At 49.8% G+C, this 16,919-nt stretch overlaps 1 protein-coding gene across 1 annotated transcript in view; it reads left to right on the forward strand.

Moving 5' to 3' along the window:
- The window catches only part of TDRD10 (tudor domain containing 10), a 615,000-nt gene that overhangs the window by 325,220 nt on the left and 272,861 nt on the right, over nucleotides 1-16,919 (forward strand). The window contains exon 8 of the mRNA XM_086947598.1: nucleotides 12,391-12,472. Within this exon, the coding sequence (XP_086803724.1) occupies nucleotides 12,391-12,472 (82 nt within the window). The remainder of the gene's footprint in view (nucleotides 1-12,390; nucleotides 12,473-16,919) is intronic.

Consider the following 16,919-nt stretch of genomic DNA (forward strand, 5'->3'; position numbering starts at 1 on the left):
CACTGTATTTAGGTTCAAATTAGTCTAAATTTAGGAAGCAACTTAAAGTATTGATGATCAAATTTAACTTCCTAGGGTAACTACTCATTTTATCTTGCTCTTAGTACAACTACAGCTGAAGCCCTTCTACATCATCCTCCGGTTATCATAGGTATCTTATATCAAGAACGACAAAGTACAAATCTGCCCTCTATAAAACTCACTAAAAAATACATGAACATTGAATTTCAAATCATGTAGTTGGCTCCAAGGTAACCTATAGTTATACCCTCCTCTTATGAGCCCCCAAATTTTCTCCACGATTGGAAGATTTGGAACACACCAGATGTTTTACCTATCTGAATTTATTTATTTATTGTTTCAGCTTACAGCCTTACAATATTTTAAGAATATGCAATAGAAAAACAACTTAATAAAATCAAGTGCCCAGCAATCTATCAATTAATTCATCAGATATATTAAAATGCGTGTACCAGTGCAGCTCTGCAGGCCCTTAACACCTTGTGTGTGTTGGTTAGTGCCACATCTTACTTGTTGGACTCGGCTTCTCACAAGGGTGCGGGTGTTGACCTGCGGCACCATGCGTTGGATGGCCGGGAGCTGGCGGCGTTTATTCTTCGCTCTTCTCTGGACATTTTGGAGGTGCTGGGTCGCGCCATGGCTTCTTCGGTGGCCCTTTGCCGCCATGCTAGACTTAGGGACAGTGTGTTCCCAGAAAATGTGCTGGAACGGTTGGTGGATCTTCCTTTTGATGGCACCCTTTTGTTCCACACTCCAGTGGACTCAGCCATCCGTAGGTTCTTGGCGAGGCTTGGGCCTCCTCCTCCTCCTTCTTCTCTCCCTCAGTGACCAGTGAGTTGGGCTAGCTATTGATGATGCTCCTCCTTTTGGGCGAGTCGTCCTCGTGGTTGTAGTTATGTGTGCTTTATGGCCACTCGAGTCCTCCTTGTTGAGGCTGTGGTTCTGTTGGCTGCTGGACGGCCCTTCTTCACTGTTTGTGTTTTTGCTTGGGTTACCGATACCAGGTTGGCCCTGAGATTAGGCCTCCTGTTTTTTCTCTTGAACTGCTTGATACGCCTTCTGATGGGCTTTTTCCCCCGCAACCTTTTTCTGTTGTCCTCTGTTGCAGAAGTTTCTTCCAAAAAGGGTTCCCATGTCTTGGGACTTAACTTACCCTATGTGGGGTAGTGGTAGCTGTAATATAGCTTATGCTGTGCTAGGAAGTTGTGGTCACCTTCGGGTCGCTGCGCTCCATGGCATTCATGTATGTTGCTGGTGCTATTCCCATTGTTGGATTGGCATTCCTTGGTGGGGCCCCGGGGTATCTTCCCCTGGGCTGCTGCGCTGTTCGCTAGGTCTGACCTGCTGTCTGTGGCCTGGTGTTGTGGCTCTGGTTCTGCTCTCCTTAAGTCGTGTGCCTGGACCCCTCGCTGAGGTGTGTCCAGGCTCTTCTTCGCCTTCATGTCCTCTGTCCTGGGGGCTGAGATGGTTTTGTGTTCCTCCTTCTTTCAGGCGCATCCTGGCCAGTATTCCGGGGTGTTCCGGGCTACTCTTCCTGCTTCTGACTGCTTTCTTGCTGTCTGCGTCATTCTGTCTGGTCTGTTGCCCTCCGCCTGTGGTGGGCTCGCCTTCTTTTCCCTCTTCTCCTTGGACCTTCTAGGGTGTTCTTCTTCCTACTTCTTGCCCTGGCATTGGGTAGAGGTTCTGTTGCCTTGTAGGGGCGTGGGATGCTTCAGCCTCCCCTGGCCTTGCCTTGGTTCCTCTGTTGAGTAAGAACGGGCTTCTTCTTTCTTCTTTTCCCCTCCGCACACCCCTCTTTCGGTTGGTGGTGTTTTTTCTTGTGGGGGTTCCCCCTTGCCTGGGAGGGCGAAGCTCCTCGCCCTGTCTGTTGGACTGGTCCCCTGTTGGGCCCCCTGTTATGTCCAGGCTGATGGGGTCCTTCGCAGACCCTCCTTCCCTGGGGGTATGGCTAGTGTATCTATTCTACGTTAAGGAATCTGCGGCTAATAGTCTCTATCAGATGTACGAGTTACTTACCTTCTGTAATGATGTATCTGGTTGAGACGATTCTAGCCGCAGATTCCTTCATTGCCCGCCCTTCCTCCGCGTTCTGTGAGGACCTTTGGCTTCGCCTTCTGCACTCTCCTCCTGGTGAGGGCTATATCTTTTGTGAGTGCATTCTTTCTTCTCTTGACAAGATCGTTGTCTTGTTTCTGTTCTTTCCTCCTCTAGTGGCGCTTTGGAGGATGGGTCTGCGTACTCCTGTGCCCCTCTGCTCTGGTTGTTCCAGGATTGAGGCTTGCCTTTTCTCTCGTCCCTTCCCTCTCTCCCTCTTTGTTACTAAAGGTCCTTGCCCTCTGCTAACCTCTGGGTTGGGGTAATTTGGCTGTGCCTTGCCCTTTGTTCCTTTGGGGGATTGTCGCACTCTGTGCTGGTGTTGCCTTGTAGGGTTGTCGCTCCCTCTTTGTCTTGCAACTGGTGCCCCTTCGTTGTTCTTGGTTGGGGATGTAGTCCTGATACATGTTGTCATGACATTTTGCATATGTACTTGTCTCAAAGGGCGGGGACTGTCTACGTACTAGCAGGGTGGCTGCTCAGTGCTGTGCTTTGTTCTTTCTCCCTTCCCTGCCTTTGGGTACTGCAGTGTTGGCACTGCTCCTTATGGTGTTGTTAATCACCATTCCTTTTTCCACCTCTTCTGTTCTTTCGCACACTGTTCTCATACTCTCAGAGTTTTGTCTGATGGCTCCGCGTTGTGGCGCGGAAAAGTTCTCCGATAAAAACTGACGTAGGTGCGTCGGGTGGGACTTATATTACCTCGCTGACATCACGTACGCGGGCGACGCCTGGGCGGAGCCGCGTGATGCCGTCCCCCCTGCGTGCAGGGATGCTGGGCAAAAAATTATTCCGGATCCAGTCTCACGCCTGGGGATAATTCTACGTTAAGTAATCTGCGGCTACAATCGTTCCTACCAGATACATCATTAACGAAGGTAAGTAACTCGTACGTTAGACAGCATGCAATCCAGTGTAGCACACTAATGTAGAGAGTGATTAGTTTTGATATTTAGATAAAAACAAGGAGTGCATTATACACTTTTCTTACCATTAATTTACTAATGAGCTTCTAAACAGATCAACTCACTTCATGCCAAGCTGTCCAAAGTCTTGTTGTTTGTGTTGTCCGTAGCTCAGCAAGACCTTGCTTTACACGCTTTTAAAGGGCTCCTGTCAGTTCTTTTTTCTTTGTTGCAGGACCATATCTGCTACACATTAGAAAACAAGCAGCCCTCTGATGGCTTACGCGCGCATTCTACCAGAGCCAACGCTTCTACCTCTGGGTTGACACATAAGTGCCTGTCCTGGACATTTGCCGGGTGGTTACGTGGGCATCACATAATGCGTTCACGAATTATTACTGTCTAGATGGGCATTTGGCTCGTTTGGTCCTGCTCAACTTTTTTGGTTGTAGCCAGGTCACAGACCCACCACCTGGTGATACTGCTTTGTATCTATTCAAAAGGTGAGAAATCTGCTCTTGGAAATCTCTATCAGAAGGACAAGGTACTTACCTTTAGTAATGCTCTTGCTGGTACAGACTCTTATATAACTGCAGATTTCTCACCAACCCTCCCACCTCATCGTTCCATCAGTTGGTCTCATCAAATAAAAAGAGCCCAAATTAGTAATTTGCACACTGGTCAAGACTATTCTGATTGGCTCTGTGTCTGTGGGTGCTGAGGTGTGAAGTGCGAAGAAAGCAACTGACAGCACGCATTGGTGGCGCCTATATAGTCCTGCATACAGCACATTCAGCGCGGAGCAGCACTGACACAAAGTCACTGGCACCACCTGCTGGTGCGCAGGGGTACTGCAGGATTTTCTGCGTCCAATCTGGCACCTGGGAATACTCAAAAAGAGGAGGAATCTGCAGTTAGATAGCCTCAGCCAGAGAGAACGTTACTGAAGGTAACGTGCTCCGCAAACTCAATTCTTCCATTAATTATGACTCCATCTAAAGTTTTGAGAGACTGAAGCCACAATTTGCCACTTTTGTCAGATTTGTGATTTCTTGGACATAGAGATTCAGGGATTTTCCATGTTTCTTCTAACTCCTAATTCCTATTGATGCCCAACGTGGCTGTTGAATTGGGCCATTTCTCACCAGATAAACATTACTGTGGAATATCTGCCTGGGTTCCAGAATGATCAGGCGGATGCAATAATCCGACAGCTTTTAGATTGTCACAAGTGGGAACTAGACCAGAAGCAGGTGAACTACTTCTTCAATTAGTGGGGTCGCCCCATGATTTATCTGTGTGCTACTCCGAGCAACAGCAAACGCCTGTGCTTCACAAGCAGGTTTTGGCATCCATGGACAATGGGCAATACTCTTTCGATCTGTTGATCCAGGATATTTGCCTACTCCTTTCCTCCTTTTCCCTGATCTCCAGGGTGTTGATGAAGGTCGAGATAGACCATTATACTCTGATCCTCATGCTCCGGCCTACTGCGGTTATCAACGCGTCCAGCTATTCCTCTGAAAGGGCATTCCAGGATTCCTCCCAGATATTATAGAGATATTATCCATCAAAATCCCAAGTCACTGAACTTGACAGCTTGGTATTTGACCACTTAGTTTAGCCATTTGAATCTGTCCTAAGAGTGTAGAAATATTTTGGTGCAGGCTCAAGCTCCACCAACCACAAAGAGCTAAAAAGCCAGGTTGTAGCATTTCTGTGGATGGTGTGAGATAATGGTCATCATCCATTGAGTCTGAAACTTCATCAAATCCTTCCGTATTACTTGAGTCTAGCGAACAGTGGGCTTAAATACTCTTAAGTCAGGGTCCATTTGGCTGCAATCTTGAGATATAGGAGAACTGAGCAGTCAACCTGTTCGCCCAAAAAAATCATAAAACACTTAATGGAAGGCTCTTTAGGCATTTCTACCACTTTGACAGTAACCAGTTCGATGGAAATTAAGTGTCCTCAGTCAATTGATGCTGCTCCCTTTCAAACCTATCCATAAGACACATTTTAAATTTGTTTCATGGAAAATGGCAATTCTTCTGGCCTTGACATCTGCAAGGAGAAAGGAAGAAATTCAAGCGCTCACAGTCGAGGAACCTTCCGTAGGTTTGTAAAAGACAAAGTAATTTTGAAAAACAATCCCAAGTTTATTATACCCAAGATTCATACTGACTTCCACTTAAATGAAGCGGTCATTCTTTGATCTTTCTACCAAATTTGTCTATATCAGCAGAAAGATAGTTTAATTAGACCTGTGTAGATGCCTTAAGTTCTACACAGATGAGAAAAAGGACATACGCACATTAGGCCAGCTGTTTGTGTCTATCTGAAGGAAACAGGTTTGTATTAGATTCCTTACCTTAGAATATCCCCAGGCGTCAAACTGGATCGGGAAATTTTGCGTAGCAGTACTCTTGCGCGTCGATAGGCGTCATCTGCGGTTCTGCATCCGTCGTTGGCGCAGGGATGACGTCGCCGGAGTACTTAGATGCCGCCCTCGCACGCTGACGTCAGTTCTTCTTTTTTCCATGCCAGCAAGCACAGGTCCGGAGAAAGTGGTACCCTTCAGTCAATTTTTGACTAAACTTTTTGGATCTTTTTTATCTATTTTTCGAGTCGAACGACTCCGACGGTGCCGGTAGGAATGCCCGGGTTCAAACCCTGCGTCGACTGCAACCGACGGATGTCGGTTACCGACGCCCATCGCCGGTGTGTGCATTGCCTGGGGCCCGACCACGATGACAAGTCGTGCCACGATTGCCGGGCCTTGACGTCGAGCTCTGGCAGTCGCCCCCGCCGTTCCAGGTCCCGGTCCGGAAGGAGGCCGAGGGACTGGTCGCGGGGCCCGAATCATCATAGCTCCGGGAGTCGACACCACTCCTCGGGCTCCAAGTCCTCAGGTAAGAGGCACAAGAAGTCGCAGAGGTGACATCGCTCTTCTGACTCCCACCGAAGCTCCCGCAGCGCGGCCGGGGTTCGGGCGTCACCGCACACGCGGCTCCACCGGAGCCGCAGACGTCGCGGCCTGCTCCATACCCGCCGGTCCCTGGGCAGCACGCGACACCGGAGGAGATCGACGCCTTCCTCATGGCCATGAGGTTGCTTGCTCCACCGACAGGTTCTGCGGCCCGACTGGGAACCCAAGCGGGCCGGGTGCTTTGGCCCCGGTGCCGTCGGCGACTTCGGCCCTGGCGCCGCGGGCGACTTCGGTCCCGACGCCGCAGGTCCCCGCTGGATCCGGGTCATCGCCGGTCGACCTTACGACCTCGCCGGCCCCCAGGGTGTGGCCCCTGCGCCGTCCCAGGACGACGTCGTCCCCGGTCCTACCCCCGATCAGAGTCCGACACCGTAGTGGCGCCGCTCAACGCCGCATCCGACGCCGCTTTGGAGATTTCTACTTCTATGACACTGCCCCATCCTTTAACCCTGAGTTTCAGGAGATGGGTGGCGAGGAGGATTGGGAGGGTTTCTGAGGACCCTCTGGCACATGAGTGCCAGCCTTATCAGGACTGGGCAGATGAGCTAGGGGATGCCTGTGGTCTGGACACTTCTCCAGACACTGGTTTTGTCTCCCCTCCTACCGTGGCTACGGAGGAGGGGGCTGCCTATAGTGTGGTGTTGACGCGGGCGGCCAAGGCCTTGGCTCTTGAGCTCCCCGTCGCGGCCCTGAGGACTAACCTCCTCACTGAGGTCCTTAAACCGCAGGCAAGCTCTTCGGAGCCTCTGTTGCAGTTTAATGAGGCCTTGTCTGACGTTCTTCTGGACACCTGGTCCAGGCCCGCTACAGGTGCCCCTGTAGATAGGAACGTGGCCAGACGCCACCGCCCGGCAACGGGTGACCTTTGCTTCCTGTCCACCCACCCCACCCCGAGAGCCTGGTCATCCAGGCCTCCAACTCCCTAACCGCATTCCCGACAGCTCCCCCTGATCGGGAATCCAAAAGGTACGAACAATATGGTAAAAAGATGTTCTCCTCACTGAGTTTGGGGTTGCGGTCAGTTAACACTGCGTGCCTTTTGGGCTGTTATACCCACTCTCTGTGGGACACGGTCGTGGACGGGCTGCCACCATTTCCGGAGGAGACCCGGACTAAACCCGCCCGAGCCCTTGCGGAGGGTCGAGATGCGGCACGGTATTCCATCCGATGTGGGCTGGATCCTACGGACTCGCTAGGCAGAGCGATGGCAACAGCGGTGGCGATTCATCGCCACGCCTGGCTGAGAACCGCCAACTTTTCGGCTGATGTCCAAAACACCCGTATGGACATGCCGTTTGATGGCCGTCGCCTCTTTGGTGACAAGGCAGACAGTGAGCTTGAGCGCTTAAAGGACTCCGGGGTTACGGCCAAGTCCTTGGGCCGGTCGGCCCCGCGCCTGCAATCTGTTGCCTTTCGCTCCTTTCGTGGCCAAGGAAGGGGCACCCCCACATGTCCTGCCAGCCACGGCCCGCAGACTAACATGCAGCGCGGTGGCGGACGTGGTAACCGCCGTGGCGGTGCCTGGGGACAACGGCGAGGCCGGTCCACATCCACCCCCGCAGCATCCGCCTCAAAGCCCTCCTAGTCCGAGCTTTCAGGCCCACCAGACGCCAGTGGGGGGCAGGGTTCACCATCACCTCCTTCACTGGCGCAACATCACTTCGGACAGGTGGGTGCTGCAAATCGCCCGAAGGGGCTACTCCCTCCCCTTCGAGGCGACCCCTCCAGCCATACCACCGCAGTACCACCGTGTGTCGGGGGATCACTTGAATCTTCTGCGAGAGGAAGTTACGGCCCTCTTGGCCAAGGGGACATCGAGTGTATTCCTGGGCCAGAAGTAGGGTATGGTTGTGACTCCCACTACTTTGTGGTTTCCAAGAAGGGCAAAGGGGCCCTATCTTGGACCTTGGACGGAAGGAGAAGTTCAAGATGCTGACTTTGGCTCAGGTCTTGGCTGCCCTGGACCCGGGAGACTGGATGGTAGCGTTGGACTTGCAGGACGCCTATTTTCATATCCCCGTCCTACCGGCCTTACCTGCGGTTCACGGTAGGCCACGAGCACTTTCAGTTTACCGTGCTCCCCTTCGGCCTTACCAGCGCCCCACAGGTGTTCACGAAAGTGATGGCGGTGGTCGCAGCTCATCTGTGTAGGTTAGGGGTTTAAGTCTTCCCCCTACCTCAACGACTGGTTGTTGAAGGCGGGCTTGCCCCAGACAGTCGTCCGCCACCTCCAGACTACGGCCGACCTCCTGCACCTGCTGGGGTTCTGCATCAATGTGCCGAAGTCACACCTCCCTCTCAGAAGCTCCTCTTCATTGGAGCGGATCTAGACTCGGCGCAGTTTCGGGTTTATCCTCCCGAACAGCGGGTTCGGGATTTTCAGGCTCTGATTCCGATCTTTCAGCCATTATCCCGAGCCTCGGTCAGGTTGACGCTGCGGCTTCTGGGGCTGATGGCCTCCTCCATCCTTCTGGTGCATCACGCCAGGTGGCAGATGCGGGCTCTGCAGTGGGACCTGAAGTTTCAGTGGGCCCAGCATCAGGTCAACTTGTCCGACCATGTCTTGATCTCGGAGGGCACTGCAAGACAGTTGCAGTGGTGGCTCACGGACCGCGATTGGGTCAGCGGCAGATCCCTCTCCCTACCCCAACCGGAGCATGTAGTTGTCACGGACGCGTCCCTCCAGGGCTGGGGGGCCACATGGGAGAGGCGGAGATCAGAGGCCTCTGGTGGAGTCCCGACTCCACATCAACCTTCTGGAGCTGCAGGCGATCCAGCTTGCACTGAAGGCATTCCTCCCCTCTGTCCGGGGGAGTTTAGTGCAGGTGTTCACGGGCAACACCACCGCCATGTGGTACTGCAACAAACAGGGAGGGGTGGGGTCATGGACTCTATGCCAGGAGGCTCTGCGACTCTGGCAGTGGCTGGAACATCAGGGTGTGACCCTGGTGGTTCAACACCTGGCAGGTTCCCTGAACGCCAGGGTGGACAAACTCAGCCGTCGGTGCATGATGGATCACGAATAGAGTCTGAACTCGGACGTGGCGCAAGGCCTCTTTCAGCAGTGGGGAGAGCAGTGGGGAGAGCCTTGGTTAGATCTATTCGCCACAGACGAGAATGCGCAATGTCATCAGTTCTGCGCGTTGGAATTTCCAAGGCGGCACTCGCTCGGAGACGCTTTTCGTTGCAAGTGGAGCTGCGGTCTGTTGTATGCCTTTTTGCCTATACCACTTCTGCCCAGAGTGCTGAAGAAGATCAGAAGCGACCGGGCCCAAGTTATCCTTGTGGTTCCGGACTGGGCACTAAGGTACTGGTATCCCGAGCTACTCAGCATGTCTGTCGATCCCCCGATTCGTCTGCCTCTTCAGGGGGACCTTCTGTCGCAGCAGCAGGGCACGGTCCTCCACCCGAACCTGTCCAGTTCCCACTTACATGCGTGGAGATTGAGCGGCGGCAGTTGAGGCCATTTGACTCTCCTCCTGAAGTCTGTAATGTGATTCTGGCAGCCAGGCGTCCCTCCACAAAATCGGTATACGCCTGCAGGTGGAATAAGTTTGTGGCATGGTGCACAGCAAAGGCTGTGGATCCACTCTCTGCCCTTTTTTCAGATGTTCTCCTCTTCCTTCTTTCTCTTGCCCAGTAGGGCTCGCTCTGGGCACTATCAAGGGCTACCTCTATGCCATTTCCGCCTTCTTAAGGCTACATGATCAGCCCTCTTTGTTCAAGTCCCCAGTTGTAAATAGGTTTTTGAAGGGGATCACTCATATGTTCCCTCCTGTTCCTTTCGTGATGCCTCAGTGGGACTTGAACCTTGTTCTGACCTATCTGATGTGGGCTCCTTTCGAGCCAATTCATAACTGTCCTCTTCGTCTCCTTACTCTCAAGACTGCATTCCTGGTTGCCACCACCTCTGCCAGGAGAGTGAGTGAGCTCCAGGCTCTTTCCTCTAAACCTCCTTTCCTTTCTGTCCTTCCAGACAAAGTTGTGTTGCGGTTGCGACCCTCTTTCCTGCCCAAGGTAGTCACAGCCTTCCACATCATCATCTTGTCCAACTTCTTTCCGCCTCCGCATCCCTCGAAAGAGGAAGAGAGGCTCCACCATCTGGACCTAAAACGTGAGCTCTCATTCTATCTGGATCGCACACACCAGTTCCGGGTGGATGACCAACTCTTTGTTGGGTACGTGGGCGCTAAGAAAGGTCGGTCGGTGCACAAGCGGACCATCTCTCGGTGGGTCGTGTTGTGCATCAAGTTATGCTACTCTTTGGCTAAAAGGGAGCCTCCTGTTGGGCTGAGGGCCCATTCCACTCGGGCCACGGCGGCTACTACTGCCCTGGGTCAGGTAGTCCCCTTGCAGGACATCTGTCAGGCAGCTACGTGGGCCTTGCTGCACACCTTCGCAAGACACTACTGCCTGGACAGCCAAGTCCGGAGAGATGGCTTCTTTGGCCAATCCGTTCTCCAGGACTTTCTGGTGTGATCATTGGTTCGCAGACCTACCACCGGGGTTGGTATTGCTGGGGTATCTATTCTTAGGTAAGGAATCTAATACTAACCTGTTTCTTTCAGATGCACAAGTTACTTACCTTCGACAACAATATATCTGTAAGAAACAGTAGTTAGTATTAGATTCCTTACCGCCCCACCCATCCTCCCCGTTCTGCAAACCGATATCTAGGGTTAAGGTCATCCCCTTTCAGGGCCCTAGTTTCATGGCACCAGTGTTGGTTTTTATCATGGCTCTGCGTTTCTGGCGCGGAAAAGCTGTGTATAAGAACTGACGTCAGCGAGCGAGGGTGGCGTCTAAGTACTTCGGCGACGTCAACCCGGCGCCGATGACGGACGCGAAGCCGCAGACGACGCGTACCGACGCGCAAGGGTACTGCTACGCAAAATTTTCAGGATCCAGTCTGACTCCTGGGGATATTCTAAGGTAAGGGATCTAATACTAACTACTGTTTCTTACAGATATATTGTAAGTAACTTGTGCTTTAGACAGCCACAGGCAGGTCCCCCCTGTCCAATTAAAGGATAGCTTTGTGGCACTCAGCCTGTATATCCTTCTTTCAGGCCAAAGCTAAGCGCCTACTCCAGGGAAGAGTGAGGGTGCACCCCACCAGGAGCATGGCATTAAATGCGCACTGTATGCTGGGTTGTCCTTCAAGACATCTGCCTTGCATCCACCTTGAAGAGTCGGCACATGTTCACGAAGCATTACTGCCTAGATGTGTGTGCAGAAGCTGATGTTGCTATGGGGACAGGAAGTTTAAAAAAAATGTTTCGGTAACTTTGTGCCTGCTTCCCGCTTTTGTTACATATTATAATGTATTCTGCTTGCTATTTTGATTCAAGCATGTGAATATTTAAAAGATCCAGTGTTGGAGAAGAAACAAGTTTCTTGTAAATCCTTTACTTCAGAATTGATATCTTTTATATATTTACATGAAAGACTAAACTGATATTCTCACACTTGTGCTTTGAAATCTGAGCTGTGGTGGTCTCTAGGGGGAGTAGGAGATCTTAAGCTTCCACCTCATTGGCTGACGTTTAGGTGCTTTCAAATGAGGTGGATGTGCTACTAAACGTACACTGTTTCAGGCCTTTGGCCATTTTTTACTGTATGTTTAACAGTGTATGCTCCTATTTTATTGTACCCGGGATTCCCAACCTGATAACTGGGAATGATTTAAGCATGTGAATATATAAAAGATGCCAATGTTGGAGACCTGGAGTTACAGGTGAAAACTGATTTCCACTGAGGTGGAGGTGCTTTCACCCTCAAATTTCTATGGGGTAAAATAGTAATTTTAGCAGTAAAATTCTTCTTTTTAAGGCCATTCTAGCCAGAATCTTCAACCATTGTAACTTTTTTCACTAAATCGGTGCCTACTAGAGGTAGGCTAAGATAGGCTAACTTTGCAAATTTAAGAAATTGCAGACTTGGTACTTCTACACCTTCATAGCGTATATATAATGCACTCAACCTTAGGAATAAGCTTGAGAGTGCATGTCTAAAAGTAAATGCCTCTGATCCAAATAGAACGTTTCAACAACAAGCTGAAATTAGACTTGGAATGCAATGCCCCAGTGAAGAAAAAGTGTGTAGGCGCTTGTACAACAGGCATTGAATGCATTGTTTTTGAAGATCTTATGCACCTGATTAACTCAACATAAGTGATTGTTTTATTTAAAGCTTGTGAGGTTGTTTAGTGCTTGTGAAATATAGTCGCCCAGCCTTGACACAAAAGCAACTTAGATGTTACATTATATCTTCTTTGTATTTTCTGACTGTATGATGTTAAACCAACGTTTATAGGTGATTAATTCTTTTTTTTACAACCCTGTTCTTCGGTTCTTTTTAAAGAGGTTGTTTGATTTTTAGGCTGCAGTGATGGTCTTGGGAAACTGCTTCCGAACACTCTAAAGGCCATGAAAGCTTGCTATGCTGTTCCTTTGGAAATGCGGTAATCTGATATGAAATATATATATATATATAACTGTTTTTGTTTTTTAGAGCTGCTGTCCAAGTTATTTAATCTTTTAATGTTCTAAGACTGAGCCTGATACATAAGCTTACACCTTTGTTCTTTCCAATCTTCAACCACATGGATACCATGCTACCTAAAGAAATGACCAGAAACTGCCTGTGTGGCTCATGCTTCGGATCTTTACCGGCCTGTAGTACTTGTTTTTTCCTTAACTAGAAGGGGTTTGTATGTGTTGAGACAAGATTTATACTTGTCCTACTCCTTACTGTGATACGCTGATCTCCATATGTGTTCTTGTTTTTTTACAGATACATTTTTGTGTTTTTTAGTGTTGCCAAGTTCCAGGGGGCAGAAGGGCGACTACGTCCTACCATGATAGTTAATTCTGGGACGACTTGAGGTTACTGCTGTGTCCAATCAGTTGAAGTAATTATTTGACTTCTTGTCTACCTCTTCAGTGTAGGCCAGTTAAGAGGCAGTAAGAAGCTCCTGAAGTCACTGCTGGTAATTGTTTTTCCAGCCATGCGTTTCCCTTGGGTTATTTTTGTCTTTAGCATGGCAGTACCATCCTAGATGGCGACGTTAAAACTGCAGAGTAGTTGGACCAGGTCAATGGCAAAATGTCCCTAAAAGAAAAGAGTGGTTTAAAAAAATGCAGTCCAGCATATAGCTGGTGACATGTGTGGGTCCGAACCCATGTTGAGGCTGGCCAACAACCATTCATGACATCAATAGATAGTGCTGACTCTGCCTCAGAGTCCACTTCCGAGTGGAAGTTAAAATCTCCCAGCATGGTCAAGTTAGAGGAGGTTAGTCCGTCTTCTGAAATGCTGCTAATATTATCAATGAAGGATGCTCTAGGAGCGTGGTATACTAGAACTCCTTTGAAGCTGTGTTATGTGGTGGGTTGAATGTTAAACGCAAGTGCTTCACACTCCGACGATGGTTCTGCTAATAAAGTCATGGAGACCTTCTCTAGATATGGCTAGGCCCACTCCCCTCCTGTCTGGTCTGTCCGAGGTGTACGTTTTAAAAAAAAGGGGGGGAGGGGGTTGGGGGCGGTTCTGACAACTGTGGCTTCTAATATACTGGGCCCAGAGGCCTTATCGGCCCTGGTTTCGGTCACAAAAACTATGTCCATCTGATAGTTTCCCATGATCTCAGTACATTCTAGACTACGCTTTACCATGAAACTAGCATTGAACAGGGCACAACAAAGATGCTCGTCTCTCTCCCTCTCATCTTTGTTTGAGAAGGTGGTCTTTGAAGAGGGCGAATTGGTAGGCCCCTCAAAGACCCGTTTGGAATAGGTGGTATGGCAAGAGGAGCACGAGTGGGTGGAGATTTAATATAATATCAATAGTAAGACAAGCACAGACTGTCCTACCTACCTTATTTAGTGCCATTAGCACTCTCTTAGAATACTGTATCCCTTTGTTGTCTTCTGGGAGGAAATGAGCAGGCGGGCTGGCGCTGAGCGTGGACAGGTGCAGACAGACTTGCCTTTGGTGCGCCACCGGCGGGCCGCTGCCCGGACGCACACTAGCTTGTCTTAAATTCTCTTCCATGTGGTGGGGGGCTGTGTCCCAGGTCAAAACCAGTGGCCAACAAGTAAGGTGCATATAACTGGGGTCTAGCTGCCCCCTGCACGACCAGCAGGCTCCCCTGCGATCGCGCAGTACTGTGAAGTTATAAAAAATCAAAGCAACAAGGAGAAACTTCAAAAACATAAAAGTAATGAAATACTGAAGCAACTTCAGTATGACGTGCCCACTGTGCGGGAGCCAGTCCCCTCCCAGGTTGCACCACATGTGCATACAAGAAAATCAAAGATGACGAGCAAACACAGTCAATTACAGGCGACTGTACCCTGATCAGCGGAGCTGCAGGGACACGCTCTAGCTTGTCTTAAATACTCTCACATTTGCGAGGGGGCGTGTCCCAGTTCAAAACCAGTGGCCAACAAATAAGGTGCAAATAACTGGGCCCATCCACCCCCTGCGCGACCAGCAGGCTCCTCTTCAAGTGTGCAGTACTGTGAACTAATAAATTAAAACAACAGGGTATCGCTAATCCCCCTTTGCTCCAGTATTGGAACTTTCATAGATCCCATGCTTTGTATCATTCCCCTGTCGTCGGAATGGGAGCCTCGGTAAATAAAAAATACCATAGCAGTAAGCACAAAAGAGAAAACTAGGCCTAGGCCTCATCTCATTTTGTAACTTGTCCACCTCTTTTTGTAAATGAGACCAAAAATTCTGCAACAACAATCAGAATAGCCTCACCCCTTAGAACCCTCCTGAGAGAGCCTCAGATTTTTCTACCGCACGTTGTGCTAGTGAGTTTCCACTGAGCTCTGCTCAGATTTCTCTTCAGATTGGATTCTTTTCCATTTTTTCAACTTTAATATGTCTGACAAGGAGAAGAAGGCTTTATTTAGAGCTTGTGCTACTTGTTCTAAGAAGAGGCTGTTTGTGGAGGACAAGCATGAGGACTGTATCTACTGCTTATAACCCGGACCACAAGGCCACAGATTGTAAGATCTACAGGATATTCTCTAAAGGAAGGGAGGCGTTGGGACAATGTGGGAAAAAGGTTTTCTTCTATGGCCAGCCTCCTGGTTCGAGATGCTAATGCTCTTGCTATCTTGGGCAGATATGATCGCCAGATGTGGGGTGATTTATCCCGTTTGTGGACCAACTTCCGGATGCAGCGAAGGATGAAGCCAGGAAGACAATGATGGAAGGGGAGCGTTCCTCTTCAGAGGTGATAGATTGTGCTATGGACATAGCAACAACAGCTTTCCGTGCATTGGCGGGTTCAGCAGTTTTGAGGCGCCAGGGCTGGCTACGGGCAATCTGGTTTCGCCAGGAAGTCCAAAATAAGATCTTGGACTTACCTTACGACGAAGAGATGCTTTTTGGAAAGCATGTAGATGATGTCCTTCAAGGCATCAAGAAGGACACGGACACGGCAAGGTCCTTGGGGTCATTGAATTACCGCAAAGTTCCTTTTAGAGGTGCAAGAGGGAGAGGTTTTTCCTGTACAGAGGTGGCAATCAACAACGCTACTCTTCGTACTCTGTCCTCTCAATCTTACAAGCCGCAATACTCAGAGCGCCAAGGTCAAGCGGCGTCTTTCTCTCGTCAGCCACCAAGAGGGCGTCAAGTGAGAGACAATTCTAGACGACAATAGCGGCTTCATGGCTCTTTCTACTGTTCCTACCCCTCAGATAGCATCACTGGGGGGCAGGATTTCTCATTGTCTACGCAGCTGGAAGGTCATTACATCAGACCAGTGGGTTCTGAATATCATTCAGGGTGGCCACACTTTAAAGTTTCAACAACTTCCCCACCCAGAGCTCCAGGCGCCAACGTATCAAAACATCTAAGACTTCTACGTCTCGAAGCCCACCAACTTTTCATCAAGGGGGCAATAGAACCGGTAACTCACTCCCAGAGGAGTAAAGGTTTTTATTCCAGGTTCTTCCTAGTTCGAAAGACAAAGGAAAAGTGGCGTCCAATATTAGATCTAAGGGAGCTCAACACCTATCTCTTAAAACTATCATTCAGGATGGTCACCCTTCAGGATATTCTACGTCTACTGAATCCAGGGGACTAAATGGTAACGCTGGATTTAGAAGATGCATACTTCCTTGTGCCGATCCACCCAGCTCACAGGCAATACCTACGCTTCACAGTAGGCAAGAGCCACTTTCAGTTCAGAGTGCTTCCGTTTGGTCTCAGGTCCGCACCAAGAATATTTACGAAGGTACTGGCTCCGGTGGTGGCGTTTCTCAGAAGACAATCTCTAGAGGACTTTCCCTACCTAGACGATTGGGCTGATAAAAGCTCCATCTTTCCAGGCAGCTTCCAGAGCGGTCTCAAGCTGCAATCAACTTTTCAACCAACTGGGCCTGCAGCTCAACAAGGAGAAATCGATCCTTCATCCATCCAGGTCGTCAAAATTTCTAGACTCTATTCTGGACACAAATCGCTGCAAGGCCTTTCCATCGGAGGAACGTCAGAACAAACTTATTCTGTCAGCTCGTCTCCTGCAAAAGAGGAAGTCTGTCGGTCCGTCTCTACAAGTCCCTGCGTGGATCGATATCATCCTGCATACCATTGATTCAGCACTGCAGGCTTCGAATGCGTCCGTTTCAAGAGCAACTGGACAAGCAATGGCACCAGGCGGATTGCTCGTTCGACGACAAAATCGCGGTGACATCAGCAATGAGAAAAGCAAGCAGCTGGTGGTTGGTAAAAGACAACATCTCAAAAGGCTTAACCTTCACACTTCCCCCATCACCCATGGTGTTAACCACGGACGCTTCACTAGAAGGCTGGGGAGCCGTACTTTAAGAGTTGAAGGTGAGCGGTCATTGGGATCCAGATCAGCGCAAGTTCCACATCAATCTATTGGA

Source organism: Lissotriton vulgaris, chromosome 12, assembly GCF_964263255.1.
Source record: "Lissotriton vulgaris chromosome 12, aLisVul1.2, whole genome shotgun sequence".
NCBI classification, from domain to species: domain Eukaryota; kingdom Metazoa; phylum Chordata; class Amphibia; order Caudata; family Salamandridae; genus Lissotriton; species Lissotriton vulgaris.